Source organism: Urocampus carinirostris, chromosome 17, assembly GCF_059441175.1.
Source record: "Urocampus carinirostris isolate Australia breed hairy pipefish chromosome 17, RoL_Ucar_1.0, whole genome shotgun sequence".
Lineage (NCBI taxonomy): Eukaryota > Metazoa > Chordata > Actinopteri > Syngnathiformes > Syngnathidae > Urocampus > Urocampus carinirostris.
In genome coordinates, this window is record NC_142365.1 from 28,570,784 (window position 1) to 28,585,645 (window position 14,862).

Here is a 14,862-nt window from a genome sequence, read left to right on the forward strand (position 1 = left end):
CACAAATGGTCCATAGGATTGGAGTCTGGACTTTGGCTTGGCCTTTCTTATACCTTTTTATTGTTCATTTTAAACCATTCCATTGCAGACTTTGCTTTATGTTTGGGGTCATTGTGCTGTTGGACGGTGAACCTGAGCTTCATTCTCCGGTCCCTTGCATACTCTAACAGATTTTGTGCCAAAATCGTCCTGTATTTGGCTCCATCCATCTTCCCATTGACCCTAACAATCTTTCCAGTCCCTCCTAGAGAAAAGCAAACCATGTTTTACAGTGGGGATTGTGTTTTCAGGGTGATGTGCGGTGTTCATTTATTACTGATTGATTGATTTTCATAATTATTCTTAATGTTTTTTTAATATACTTTTTCATATGTGTGCGAAATATTCGTAAACATATATTGGAGAACAGTGAAATTTTTTTTTTGAGATTTTCTTCTACAAAACCTGATTTGGCCCAACCGCCACCTAAAACCTAGCTCCCATAGCCCCCTAAGTAAATTGACTTTGAGACTCCTGATTTTGGTATTGATATAAACATTTCTATGATTACGTTATCGGGGCCTTTACAAAACTGCTTTTTAAATAAACATGTTTCTGAAGAAGGCGCCATACAAGGAATCCTTCAATACATTAATCAGGTGCTTAAGAACCATTTTTTGAAGAAAGGATAATTTCCTTTCATTTCCATCCACTATTTTGTACTAACCGTGGTCTGGATCATCCCTTCGGCAATTTCATTTCGTTTGCAGTTACTCCGGACACGGGTGACCGGGCTTGGCGTGCTGACCGCACTGCTGCTCTCCGAGTGGCTGTTACTGCTGCTGCTGCTGCTCATAGCGTGCAGGGATGAGGGCGAAGAAGAAGATGCACAGCTGAGAATAGAAATGTAATAAAAAAGAATGAAACACTGTTTTTTTTTTTTAATTATTTGATTGGTTGGATTCCGTAAAAAAAATAAAAAGAGCTACGTACAAGCTATTCTGAGATACGAGGAATTTGAGCAAAAAATGTTGCTGACATACAAGGGAGAACCAAATTTACGAGAATTTCCAGATGCCAACGCTACTTACCATCAGTATCAGTTGTACTATTTAGCGCATGCGTTTCCAGTCATAAGACACCTGATCCTAGACACTCGTGTGTATATGTATGTTTCTTTTATTGCAATACATCTCCTTTGGGTGCCTTTAGAGATGGTAAAAAATGCGGATGTCAATTGATAGACAAATACGAGTATGTTGTTAGTATGATGACCTTGCTAAACAGTACGGTCTTTTCATCAGCTATTGAAACTGAAAAATGCTATTATCGCTATGAAACTAACCAAGGGCATAATTATTATTTTTTTTAATTGAGAAGCAATATTCATTACGAGATTGAAAAACTTCTGGCGTTGTGGATGCACAACAAGGAGCTAGTGAGAGTTATTGTAACGAAAAGAATCATCTCTGAAGAGGCACTGACTAAAAAGACCTACAACTTAAGGCAGCATCAACAAAGGGGGGAGTCATTGTTGGGTACAACTGGAATGGATTGAATAAAAATAATACGTTAACCACTGAAGAAAAAGCAAAAGAATAATTGTACAGTAAACATGTTTGTGTTTATGATTTTTTGAAGTTATGATAACTTCAATTTTGAGTGTACAGAAAGTGCTCGTGATCCTTCACTCTTCACGCACACACCTCTGTTACATTCATGACCGACGTCCTTCTTGGTAAGTGCATATTTTGAAGTCACATATTATTTTGGTAATATACGATTTTTTTACCATCTTCCTCTACGCTTCCGAGACGAGGACTCTCAGAGCAAAAGAGGAAAAAAAATGCAGGCCATGGATATGTGATGCTACAGGAAAGTTCTAGGCATCGGCTACATAGCCCACGTGAGAAACGCAACGTCATCAGAGGACCCTACGAAGAACTGTTGTCAACTCTACACAAACAGAAAACTTCGGAGGTATATTCACGTCACAAGATCATCAGGACTGGCCAAGATAAGGGCACAATCGAAGGGGGCAGGAGAAGAGGAAGACCGAAAAAGAAGTGGGCAGACAATATTAAAGAACGGATTGGTGCCAACTTTGCCAGGGCCGAAAAACAGGCCAGGAACCTTCAACAGTGGAGAAAACTGTCCAGGGTTGCGTCCTCAGTGGTGCCTGATTGACCCGGGAGGTTAAAGGATCCGTGAACATCTTATTTATCTAATTACTGTGTTTTATGTTCAATTACTATTTGAATAAGTCTTTAGTTATCAGGAGAATTTGTTTTGTATCTATTTAGGAGGGCGGGAATGAATTTGTTGGTTTTCAGTTATTTCGTATCAGGAAAATTCTTTCAAGATACAAAAATATTTTCATACGAGAATGATTCTAGAACTAATTCATCTCATATGTCGAGGTATCATTGCATAAGGAATACTCTATGACCATGTCAAAAAGTCTGAGTACAATTTTGACAATCCCCACCTGGGGGGGCCCATTCTTCTGACAGACCCTAGGTCTATCACAGCGTGGTTCCTCGGCGCAGTGAGGAGACCCGAAGTTCCTCTCAATCTCAGTTTCTCCATCTTCCTCAGAAGGCTGGTCCCCTTCTTGCGGGGTGCTTTATCAATGATGCAGGCTTCCAAACTGACAGTGGATGATCCTCCTCCACTGCCACCTGCAGGCGACGGGGGGCCACTAAACCAGATATCCGGTGATGGGTTCTTCTTTGAGGAAGAGCAGAGCGAGGAGCTGGTATGGTCATCAGTAGTTTTTCCGTGAGGGTCTGGGCCTTCTCTTGGACTTTTTGGGTTTCGCCTATCACTTTCTGCGCTGCTGGAGCTGTGGATGGAGCAGACATCATGGTGGTCGTCTGGATTGCCTCTCAGGGACACATCTTGAGGGCAGCTTGAGGTCTCAGACAAGCGGAGACATTCCGCAGAGGAGTCCAAACGCTGCCATTGATGCATCCGCCAGTTGTAGGTCCACCTGGGGCTGATGGCACCAAAGTGGTCTTCATTTAAGACTTCTACACCCTGAAAGATAAAACAGTCGTGTTTAGCATAACTTACTGACGTAAATTCTTGACTACAGAGCGCACATGATTACCAGAAGCATGCACAAATTTCGGAACAAAACTAATTTTGTTCTTGCACAAGCCTTCTTCCCTGTTCTTTAAGCCTTAAATTTTGGGGACCCATGGATCTCTGTTGGGACCCATAGATTTTTGAGCATGTGAGCCCCCGGGATATTTTCTCTATTAAGTAAAGTATGTGTTAACAATCCCCGACTAAGTTCAAGGACCCTTTATCCTTTTTTTCCACAGCACCTATGTGCTTGTATCTTACCTTTTGGACAGTCATTAGGTAGGAGGAATTACGGGACAGGGGTGGTTGCATTTTCATCTACCTCTGTTTTGCCTAGGTCACGTGTCTTCTGATCGTGTGACTATTTGCACTTACAGCTCATATTCACAATTAACAATACAAAAAGAAAACGAAAATGAGTCCTGCGTCACACAAATGTATTTGTTTTTTGTTACTGGAGGATGCTGCAATATGCATTCGCTTCTAATCGTTTTCATGGATTAAAGGAAACTCCAACGACATGACATTGGTGCCGATGATATGGATTACTGAGAGAAACGTGTAGCGTTACTGCTGTTCATTTCAGATATATAAAATAAGGACTTGATTTGTGGGTGCAAAAGTCAAAATATTGCGAGTATGTTGTAAATATTAAATAAAGTACCTACTCTCTAACCTCCTGTTTTCCTCCTGTCATGTAATTATAGCAAAAATGTTGGCAAAAACATGGAGGAATTTTTCTCAAAGAAATATTACCAGACGTCACCTCGTATGCGTATATGTATGCTCGCCGCTTTCTTCTTAAGTATTGCTCTGCTATATACACAGAAATATATTACAGGTGAGGATTTTTTTTTTCTGGTCCGCACCAGTTCTATGCCAGTTTCTAGGCACTACCCGATGCAACCCGCCACTGTGTTGACATGGAACAGGCGGGCTACATTTAAATCTGCAGTGTTCAAAATGTAAAAAAAAATACGCAGCTTGTAATCTGGAATTTACGGTAATTCGCCACAAGTGGTAATGAACATGCTTTCTATCAACCTCAAAAGAGAAGCTCTCAAGTATCAATGGGCGGAATCATCAGTCGGAACTAACGTATGCCAAACAAGTACATTTTACAGTTTCATGCTAATGCACACGCCAGATACCATCATCTCTCTTCACTTCAATCCCTCCATTTTTCGTCATCTCCACAACTCACCTGTTCACAAGCTTTTGCTTTTGGCATGTCCAACCTCATCTCGGCGCATTTGTTTAACGTGATCAGGCGCCTGAAGATCAGAAGATGTGTTAAGTCTAAGAAAGATACAATACATTTTGGACAAAAGTCTCCGAGGGCAGTGTTTCTCAACTCTCTTTTTGAGCCAAGGTACACTTTTTTAATCAATAAATCTTGAGGCACACGGTCCATCTAAACTATACGGAAACAAATTGTTTTTAAAGACATCGGGTCTGGGATGACCCATGATATTGGCTCAAGACCTGCTTTTTAAATATGGCTTTTAACTGTTTTGATTTGTTTCGCTTCAATTATATTGCTGTGAACATTTTACTTTTTATTTCACTTTTTCATGTTTTGTTTTGATATTTCGATCTTTACTCATTTGGGGCCACCAGACTGGTCGGGTGCAGTTCAGTGGCGCAAAATCCAGGGACCATCTGCTGCCATCCCTATCATTAATAAGCTTCCCTCAGGTGCCCTTCCTCACGTGGTTAGTCTGTGCCTTGCCATGATCATATTTCATTTCTATTACTATTCTTTTGTTTCTATTGTATTGTGTTTTTTATGTTTACTATGTTTGTGTATTGTCACCCAATGCAAAATCTATTGCACCCTGGTCATCTTGGAACGAGGGTTACCAACTGTGAGGCCCCTTCTTAAGGTTTTTTATTTTCCTCTTGTTGAGGTTTTTGAGTTTTTGCTTGACCACATGTTGGTTTAAGATCAAGGGATGGTGTAATTGTGACTTGTGCAGTCCTTTGAGACAGTTTGTGATTAAGGGCTATACAAATAAATGTGACTTGACTTGATTGTATCTTAACCATTGCGTGTGTTGGTGTATGAGGTGTTTCGGGTTGTTGGGTGGGGATAAATGAGGGATATAGTTGTCTTATTGTACGCTGAATGTTTTTATACAAAACTTAAAGTGGCAATTTTCACCTGAAAAGTGGTCTACAAATACATTTGATATGATTTTCAAAGCTTAAATTATCATGTTGCCTAAATTTACAGTATAAGGTTATTGTGCTCATTGTGGCTCAGAAAGTAATACAGGTTATTCATTTTGATCAATGATATTCCCATAACTCAATATTCTACCTTTTATTCTTCCCTGATTTTCAAGTTTTACTATATTTTTATATGCTTTCATACTTAGAATGAGCAAACATATCTGCCAGAGGGGCAAAACATGTTTTATCAGGTTCTAAAAACTATTTGAAATCAGCATAAAAATTCCAAGATTTTTACTTGATTTATTCAGCGAGTATTTGTGGTGAAATCTTAAACAGCTTCATCAAACTCTGCGTTTGGCTGGCAACCAGTTCAGGGTGTCCCCTGCCCACTGCCCGATGATTGCTGGGATGGGCTCCAGCACCCTCGCGACCCTACTGAGGATAAGCGGTGTAGCTAATGAGATGAGATGAGATTCATCAAACTGTCATGTCCTGCACGGTTGTCATGGCGCCCAGCTGGCCCCGCTCCTTGACACCGGCTGAGACACATTGGACTGATTGCTCTTGGAGTACTTAAACGCTCCTTTTAGGACTGCCCGTTGCCAGATCATTGCTTAACCTTGTTGAAAACCTGTTCATACCTGTTTTGACCTGAGTAATGCCTAGATTGTAATTTTGCCTGCCTTTGAACCTGCTTTGTTTTGTTTTTGGTCCGTTTGTGAGTTGGACAACTTTTCTTTCTCAATCAAAGTGACAGATCGTCTACACAATCGAGTTCCAACTTCCTGCTTCCCGGTCCGTTTCGTGACACAAAACAAAATAAGTTATTTAAAATATTTCCCTGAAATGTGTTGGCCTAGAGATTGATGGTCGCCACTAGGCTGTAATTGCTCAAGAAACACCACATAAAATGGTGCCTCTACAACTCTAGTGGTTAAGGGAGCCCCACACATACGCACACACTACCTGTAGCAGTATATACAAGAAAAAAAAAAGTAAGCTGCTGCCACCTACATGTATGGATGAATGTTAGTTACTCAGATGATCAATGGAAGAAAGCAAATATACTAAACAACAGCATGCTTTTGCAGACACAATTGGAAAATTACCCGAGGCCAACTATTGTTCATCACTAGAGGGGATGAATGTAGTACTACTACTTTGGTTGAATTGGGTGTAATAATATAATTTGCATTGTCCAATAACCTAAAGCAAACCAAGCATTTAGTAACATTCTTTTAATGAGCCCTTAAGAACCAAAACACGGCACTGAATGTTTACTTTTAGTTCACTCAGCATCAACTTCAAAATGGTAGCCTGGAGCTTCTGGTGGTGGCCGTTGTTTTTGTGTAGAGACAATTTCACAGTTTTTATGACCAATCTTGGCTGTCCTTCAGAAAGCAGGCCAACCATGATTGGTTTTTAGCATAATCCGGGGCATTTTTTATGTTATCTATACCAGGCTGTTCTTGCCCAAGACACACCACAGAAAGTTTTGGCCTAGATGACCCTGGCAGTTAAGAGATCTGTAAACCGTTATACTTGACAAACAAGTGATAAAGTAGATGCCCCCAGAGGTGGATAAAAACAGGGATTTTAGTTCTTCACTCATACTGCACAAACATAATATTAATCTAAATGCCGCTTTCAGACCCGTGTGGGACCTTGCAACATAATAATGTGAGGTAATGTACTGAGTTGACTTCCACTGAAACAAATGAGCCAGCAACTAGAGCAGCAACAGCATGAAAAAAGAACTTTGGCCTGAATTTATTAAAAGCAAATACATCTGAAGATCTTTTTTCGTATTTCATTTTCAGTAGCCAAAGGTTAACACCCCTGTTAAAATACAAAACAGAAAAAAAGAACACGTTTCCATGTAGGCACTAGCTAAGAATTTATTGTTTAAAATAGGGTAGGGCAGATCAATCCAAATATCCATATTATTGATACTAAGCAAGTCCTTGGATTGGATTGATACTATTGTTTGGATTGATACTTAGTTTAACTACCAATTTCCTCAACTTACTAATTATTCGTGTAGATAGTGCAACCCTTCTCTTTCTTATTCACAGTCACTCTCTAAGTGTATGCCTGAGTGTGTGACTGACAGGCACACTTTAACCACCTCTCATTACCTGGCCTGATGCCGAATTCTGCCTGCCAAGGTAAAAGAGAGGACAAAATCTATGCGCCACCTTCTACCGGAAGCTAAAAACGACAGAGGTAAACAGTGGGCGCAGCGTGGTATGGACTTGGGTATAAGGCTCCCGGGCTTAAAAAGGGGCCCATTCCGGCCATGAAAATATCTAAATATTTCGGAACTTTTTTTCTATTTGCATTCTTTGATTAAACTAAAAACTAACTAAAACGAATGTAGATTAAGGGTCAGTCTGCATTGAAAAATAAATTATCAATATGTGTAATTGAATGCTGCCAATGGTTCTCAATGCAAGCCTAAATATATCAAATGTGTTTACTCAAAATAAAAGAACAGTCTAATTGTCAAACGTGTCAATTCAGTCTTTCTTTCAAAAAACAATTAACAGTTTAATGCAAACATGCTGCACTTGACCACTAGATGGTGTCCCTAAAATTAAAAAGCACAAAATACAGTTTCCAGAGATCTACTAGTATAACTTCTGGGATCCACCGGTAGATTGCGATATACATAATGAGCACCACTTTTATACCGTATTTGTATTTTGGGTACACTGCTGCTAATAGGTTTAAATTTCATGACTTTTGATCTGAAACAATTGTAATATAAATTTTTCTATTGATTTTTATAACTTTAAAGTTTGCAATGTACTGTAGTTATTTAAAAAATGTTTTAGTGACTCAAATAGTTGTACTGTGTTCATTGAAATTAGAAACTAACTAAAGGTGGGAAGGGTTCAAATATTTAATTATCATGACATCCCTAAGAAAAAGCATAATTATTGGTATTGTTCGATACTACCCAGTATTTACTTGGAGTGGTTTTATATCAAAATAACCAGTATCGCCCAAACTGAGTTTAAAAGACATTGTAAGGCGTAATAACAAATAATTTGCACTTGTTTTTTAGTGCCAGTAACAGTTACCAGAAGTCAATTATCCTTGATTTCATTTATTTCCAACGGCGAGTTTAGACAGCTAACGACAAGGGAGAAAATAATCTCTCTTGTTGTCAGCTGTTTAATTCCCGGCAGGCGGTTATCACCACTTTTGTAGCATTTTGACTCGATTGTGATATGCCGCCAGAACACAACCAAGCAACCGGGAGAGAAGCATGAATGTGAGCTGTCGTCCAAATCTCATTAAAACTGAGTAGGGAAAGCGCCAGCTACTTACAAAGTGGTTCAAGGACTCCCAAAGTGGCATTAGTGATTTTGTCCTTGTGGTGTGTAATTATCGACTGCAGCTCGATTCTGACATGACGTCCCAACAGACAAACTACGGAGTATGAATTGAAAAAAGTCCCCAATGTCGCCGTACTGAGAAGTGTTACCTGCAAAGGGAGTCGAGAGCGTCTTTATCCAGGAAGTTGTGATCCCTCTTGGCCAGTTCCACGTCAATGGGAAATCTGCAATCTGATGCACAAACAGATCAAGCTTACTTTTAAATTTGTTTCTCATGGATTGAGTACTGAATCCTGTCTTGTTCTTGTTTGTTTCGTGTTAATTTGTTTCTTTCCAGGCATGTTGCAAAAACAACACTGTGCAATAAACAATAATAAAAATAAAATAATAATACTAATAATACATATTACTTCAAATTGCCTTTCAGGACACAAAAAGTCGCTGCACACTGAATAAATTACACAGGAATAAAACAAACAAGCAATTAATACAAAAAAACAACAACGTATAGTTCAAAAATAAGCCGTTGTGAAGCAGATAATTATAATTAGACGAGTCTAAAGAGGTGGATTTTGAGTCCGGATTTGAAAGTGGACAGGGTGGCGGAATTCCAGAGGTCCGGTGTTAATGAGTTCCAGAGCTGGGGGGCAGAGTGACTGAAAGCTCTGCTCCCCATGCAGCTGAGAACGGCATTGGGTACAAATCACCTAAGCCAGCATGTTCAATGTCTGGTCCGGAGGGCAGTCACAGCCTGTGATCAAATTTTTACTGGCCGGGGGATGTAATGTTGACCGCAGAATGAAATACATCGCTGTGATATCTTGGACCAAAGTTTACATTTATCTTCGAGGAAACGAATACTGCAGTCTGTTGAAGAATTGGGAATGACGATTCTTTTTACAGAACTGTCTTTTTTTTTTGCGAGAGTTAACCCTCTCAACTTCCTAAAAAAACGTGAACCTAAACAACGATAATTATCTAATAATGTAGATAAAAGATTTATATACAGAGATAAAAACCTAAAAATAGAATATTTTTCACGATTTACAGTACCATCGTATTTTGCAATCATTTTCTTCTTTGACTCAATCGTTGCTGTCACTGTTTTCCATTTTTCCTTCCTCTTATCACTAACTTTCTTGGGAGGAAATAAAGCGATCTTTTAGTGTTTTCGGGCTCCGTGGCACCTCTCTTGTCGAAACAGCAGGCAAAAAAAGAGGCCGAAACCTGTTGGCTGTTCCATTTTAAAGGACCAGTGACGCGTTTTTAAAAGTCGTCAGATTATTTTGAATACATCCGTTAGTCCCTGACCTTGTGATTGACAGCACTTTTGGCCAATTGCATGGTTTCTTTTACAGTCCTAAGCCTGTGACAACCTATGAGGGCCTGTATTGAATACAACGTCATGACCAACTCAGCGTCAAAAATCTTTAGCCAATAGTGACCAATTCAAATGTGGATTGACACATTGGTTAGGAAATAATATTTCCGACTTGAGGGAACAGAGCCAAAAATAAATGTGTGCATAGCCAATCACGATTCATTTCTACGCACCACTATTACTTGTGTACAATTATGGATTGACTTCTAGAAAAAAAAGTCAAACACTTACAACTCTTTCACATTGTCTCAAATTTGGCCAAAGTAAAATACACAAACGCAATGTTTTAAGGGCTGTGAACTGCTCGTGCCCAAATGGCCACTTTGTAAACCTCCGACTTACCCTTAGATAAATGTGTAAAATACAATGCTTCGTTTTTCAGATTATTATCAAATTTGACAAGATATTAGGTAAGGCTTCAAGCTTTTGTCTGTTTTCCAGATAAGATGACAAGGCTACACTCTTTTGCAGACATTTGATTGCAAAAAAAAGAAAAAGAAAAAAAAATCAGGCGAGGATGGAAACCATTTAATTTCTGTCTTTTCCAACTAAGATTTCTCAATGTTAGGAGCATTTGCAGTGATTATTTCAGTTTGGGATAGACCTTGATAGTCCTTCCTTTCAAAAGAGACCAAACTGTCCAAATAATCGGAATGGTTTAAGAACAGCAGACCATTCAAATTACTTTTGGCACGTCCTGGATTGGTATTTGAGGCAAATTTGAAAGGAATAGTAAGGGGTTAATTTAATTATTTACAGTGACTTAGTTATCTGAAAACATTTGTTATCTTGCATCTGTGAAACAATGGAACAGGCCAGGTTGCCTTGACAATGAGTCGCCAGGAGGCCAGTCAGAGTTGTGGTAGATAATAATTTTAATGCATTGAATAGTAGTGCATTGTAACATATATTATATTGCTTTTTGATTGCACTGATTCGTCATGTAAATGCAAAATTACCTTGATGATCCTTAAAAAAAACAAAAACAAAAAACAAAGGATGGTAATTTACCTTTGAACAACTGTGCATACTGAGGGAAACCGGCTGCTCGTAGCCAATCCGAGGCTTCCTTGGCTTCAATCTCTGCAAAGAAATAAAAAGAACAACTCTTGAATCAATGGCAAATCACACTACTGCGGCTTCAAGAAAACAAATATTTGCACAAATCTTTATGAGCTGGGATATCATTTGCATTGGAAACGGCATGGGAGCTCATTCTAGTAATTGAATATCCACGACAGCTTTAATTACCATTAACTGGCGGAATGCAGGTAGGGAGCTTGGTGCATTTGGACTCCCAAAGATGGAATTGAAAATACTTACAATGTAGCACATTTTATATATGTTGCAAAGCAGAACTTATTACCTCGTGTAAAAAGTTTGAAGTATTACCGTGTTTCCGGCATTGCAAAGCTCACTGAATTTTAATGCGCAGCCCCCCCAAAGCGTTTTATTACAAGTAAGACTCATGGAATTAAAACTACAGTAAGAGGTAGGGTTGCATAAAAATAAATAAATACATTTCAAATATAAATTAAACCAAAATTAATAAAATAAAATCTGGCTAAATCTATTGCACTTTGGACAATGGCCCCAACCATTACCCTTATAAATTTGCCATAAACTAACAGCAAAGTACCGCAGCTTCTGCAGCCTTCCCGTGCAGAGTTTGCACGTTCTCCCCCTGCCTGGCTGTGTTTCCACCATGCACTTTGATTTCCTCCCACATTCCGAAAACATGGATGTCAGGTTAATTGGCCAGTCCAAATTGTTGCTCAGTGTGAATGAGCAAGTAAGGTGTCTGTCTCTTTCTGCCCTGTGACTGGCTGGCAACCAGTTCAGGGTATCTCCTGCCCTCTCCCATATGATGCATGGGATGAGGTCTACCACCTCCGCGACAATAGTGAGGATAAGCGGCACAGAAAATGGAAGGATGGATGGATAATCACAATACATTCAACAAGAGAGGATTTCCTATGAGCAGGTAAACGATAAAAGGGAACTTGAACACAACGCTACAAGTTCTTCAAAGGCAGAACAGTTACCATACGCAGTGTAATTTAATTGTTATTATACATTTCCAATTTTATCCACCGTATTTTTTGGTATTTAAGGTGCAACAAGGCACTTTCACATTACTTTTCCATTAACCATTTTAACAATTTATTCTTTTAAAATTTGCTTGCCCTTCTAGTGTATGAGATACTGATGCAGAAAACAGTTTGACACCGATCTGTGAGTATACTATTGAAAAATAACAACGCTAATTCACAATTAATTAGCATGTAATGGGCTAAATTTGGCAGGGATTCTGAATACCCTTAGTAACAAAAGGAATAACTGTTTGTAACCTGTATAAAAGAAAAGAATGCCTCAAGCGTTGTCACCTTAACTAACCCAACAACCCCCATTGTATCAACAACTGAGCCTATTTTCGAGTCCTTACGACAGAGATGTGACATTTCAGCTTGAAACGGGCTCAAGTTTGTTAGCCCAGCAGAAGTTTGTGGAAATCCGACAGATCTGCGGATATGTGGATGCCAGATCCCTAGTCTTAGCCGCCAGCCTTTTCCAATAAACCACCACAACAGTGAAAGGTTTTGGGGTCCAATAGTAGGGTATTTATGTGCCTTTTCTGAAGAAGTGAAAACACATTTCAAAATGTTATTCCGGGCACGGCAGATGAGTGGTGAGTGCGTCCGCGGCACAGTTCTGAGGTCATGGGTTAAAATCCAGCTACCGGCCTTCCTGTGCGGCGTTTGCATGTTCTCCGGGCACTTGCGTATGTTTCCTCCGGGCACTCCGGTTTTCTCCCACATTCCGAAAACATGCATGTAAGGTTAATTGGCTGGTTCAATTTGTCCCTATATGTTGATGAACGAGTGTGTTGTCTATCTCTGTGTGCCCTGCGACTGGCTGGCAACCAGTTCAAGTGTGTCCCCTGCCCAATGCCCAAAGACTGCTGGGATGGGCTCCAGCACCCCGTAACCCTACCAAGGATAATCGGTGCAGATAAAGGATAATAGATGGAAAATGTTATTCCTTGCAATCATCAAAGATCTGATTACCGGTACTTTATATTTTGTGATACCACATGATTCGAAATGGCATTTTTACCACGATTGTATTAAAAGGTCATTAAAGCAATATCCACCTGTATTAATCAAATTATCGGGGCTGCCGTTTTGAAAATACTGTCGAGTTAAGGTGACATCACACTCAGACAATAGTTAACGAGCAATCGCAGTTCACCTGCTTTCTAAAGAAGATTTGTGACTGGTCATTAGCTGAAGCCTGAGAGTTAGTTAATGATATCATATTTATCAAAAGGATGTGTGAAAACAGAGGGATATTGCTTCTTAATTCATGTTCTAAAAACATCACATGTAGTGTTTGGATTACCTTAAATTCCTGACTACAGGGCACACCTAATTCAAACCTGCGTGTGCAAATTAAAAGAAAAAATTCAACTTTGTTTTTGTACACGCTGCACCGGATTTTAAGACGCAGGCTTATACAGCCATAACAATGAATTAATTCGCATCTATTTTTAATATTTTGACAAAATCCGCAGGGTAATGTCTGGTACTGAAAGGTAACACATTATGCCGCAGTTGAAACACTCTGGACTGAGTCTGCAGCTGTCTATCTTATTTAACTAGCACAGCTGCTGTGTGTGTTTGTATGTGACTTATAGGCACACAAACGGCTGAACCGATTTTTGTGAAAATTTACACAGTTGTTCTTCAGGTCTTTTCAGCTAGGTTTTGTGTCAAGGCACCCTCAATAAGTATCAAACACAATCAATAAACATCTGCTTTCGTCGACAAGCAGTTATGGGGCTGCATGCAGCTCTTTGGCGCTGCCTATAGGCTCCCTGCCACATTATCAACAAACCACGGGCCCAACAGCCTCAACCAAGGAGAATGCTAGGCAGTGCTAAGCCCGGCAAGGGTCATTATGCTGGTATTAATTACATTGGTATTAACATATATGCAGGAGTGCGAAAAAAACATTCTCAAAACAAAACTCAATATTACTGAACTAACTAAAATTACGAAGTTCGTACACTTGCAACAGCCTGTAGACATGCACATCCATGCAGCTGATGTTAAGGTCCCGCTATCCCTTGCACACATGACAAACTAATAGAGAAAAGGACAGGTTTTGCCACCACTACATTAAAAAATATTACACATAAATGCTTGGAATCTTTCTAACAGCGTTTTACGGAAACGTGGCTCACGTCTAGCATCCCGGACGCTAACGTGGAGCTACCCGGCTTCATCTATCTATCTATCTATCTATCTATCTATCTATCTATCTATCTATCTATCTATCTATCTATCTATCTATCTATCTATCTATCTATCTATCTATCTATCTATCTATCTATCTATCTATCTATCTATCTATCTATCTATCTGTCTGTCTGTCTGTCTGTCTGTCTGTCTGTCTGTCTGTCTGTCTGTCTGTCTGTCTGTCTGTCTGTCTGTCTGTCTGTCTGTCTGTCTGTCTGTCTGTCTGTCTGTCTGTCTGTCTGTCTGTCTGTCTGTCTGTCTATCTATCTATCTATCTATCTATCTATCTATCTATCTATCTATCTATCTATCTATCTATCTATCTATCTATCTATCTATCTATCTATCTATCTAACAAGTAGCGTCGGCTGATTGCATATTTGATCCTTGCAGCAGGTAACACATTATCAGGTAAATTTCTAGTATATGGCCGAAAAATGTGACGTCATATTAGTCCCATCACTGTCAGTCCTATATCAACCTTAGTTAGTAACTAGTGTTGCCATGTTTAATTATTTTTTTTTAATGTAGTAGTAACAATATTTGGTCTCCTCTGTATCACTTTGTCATGTGTGCTAAGTGATACAGA

General features: G+C 39.4%; 1 protein-coding gene across 3 annotated transcripts in view; it reads right to left on the bottom strand.

The window, feature by feature from the left end:
- The window catches only part of LOC148349724 (rho GTPase-activating protein 7), a 109,480-nt gene that overhangs the window by 22,650 nt on the left and 71,968 nt on the right, over positions 1–14,862 (bottom strand). For 2 of the 3 annotated variants that reach the window (XM_088320938.1, XM_088320939.1), the window contains exons 2-6: positions 10,984–11,055; positions 8,741–8,822; positions 4,274–4,343; positions 2,468–3,018; positions 707–872 (exon numbers count right to left, since the gene is read on the bottom strand). In XM_088320938.1, the coding sequence (XP_088177064.1) occupies positions 707–872; positions 2,468–3,018; positions 4,274–4,343; positions 8,741–8,822; positions 10,984–11,055 (941 nt within the window). The other variant, XM_088320940.1, reaches the window with a different exon arrangement.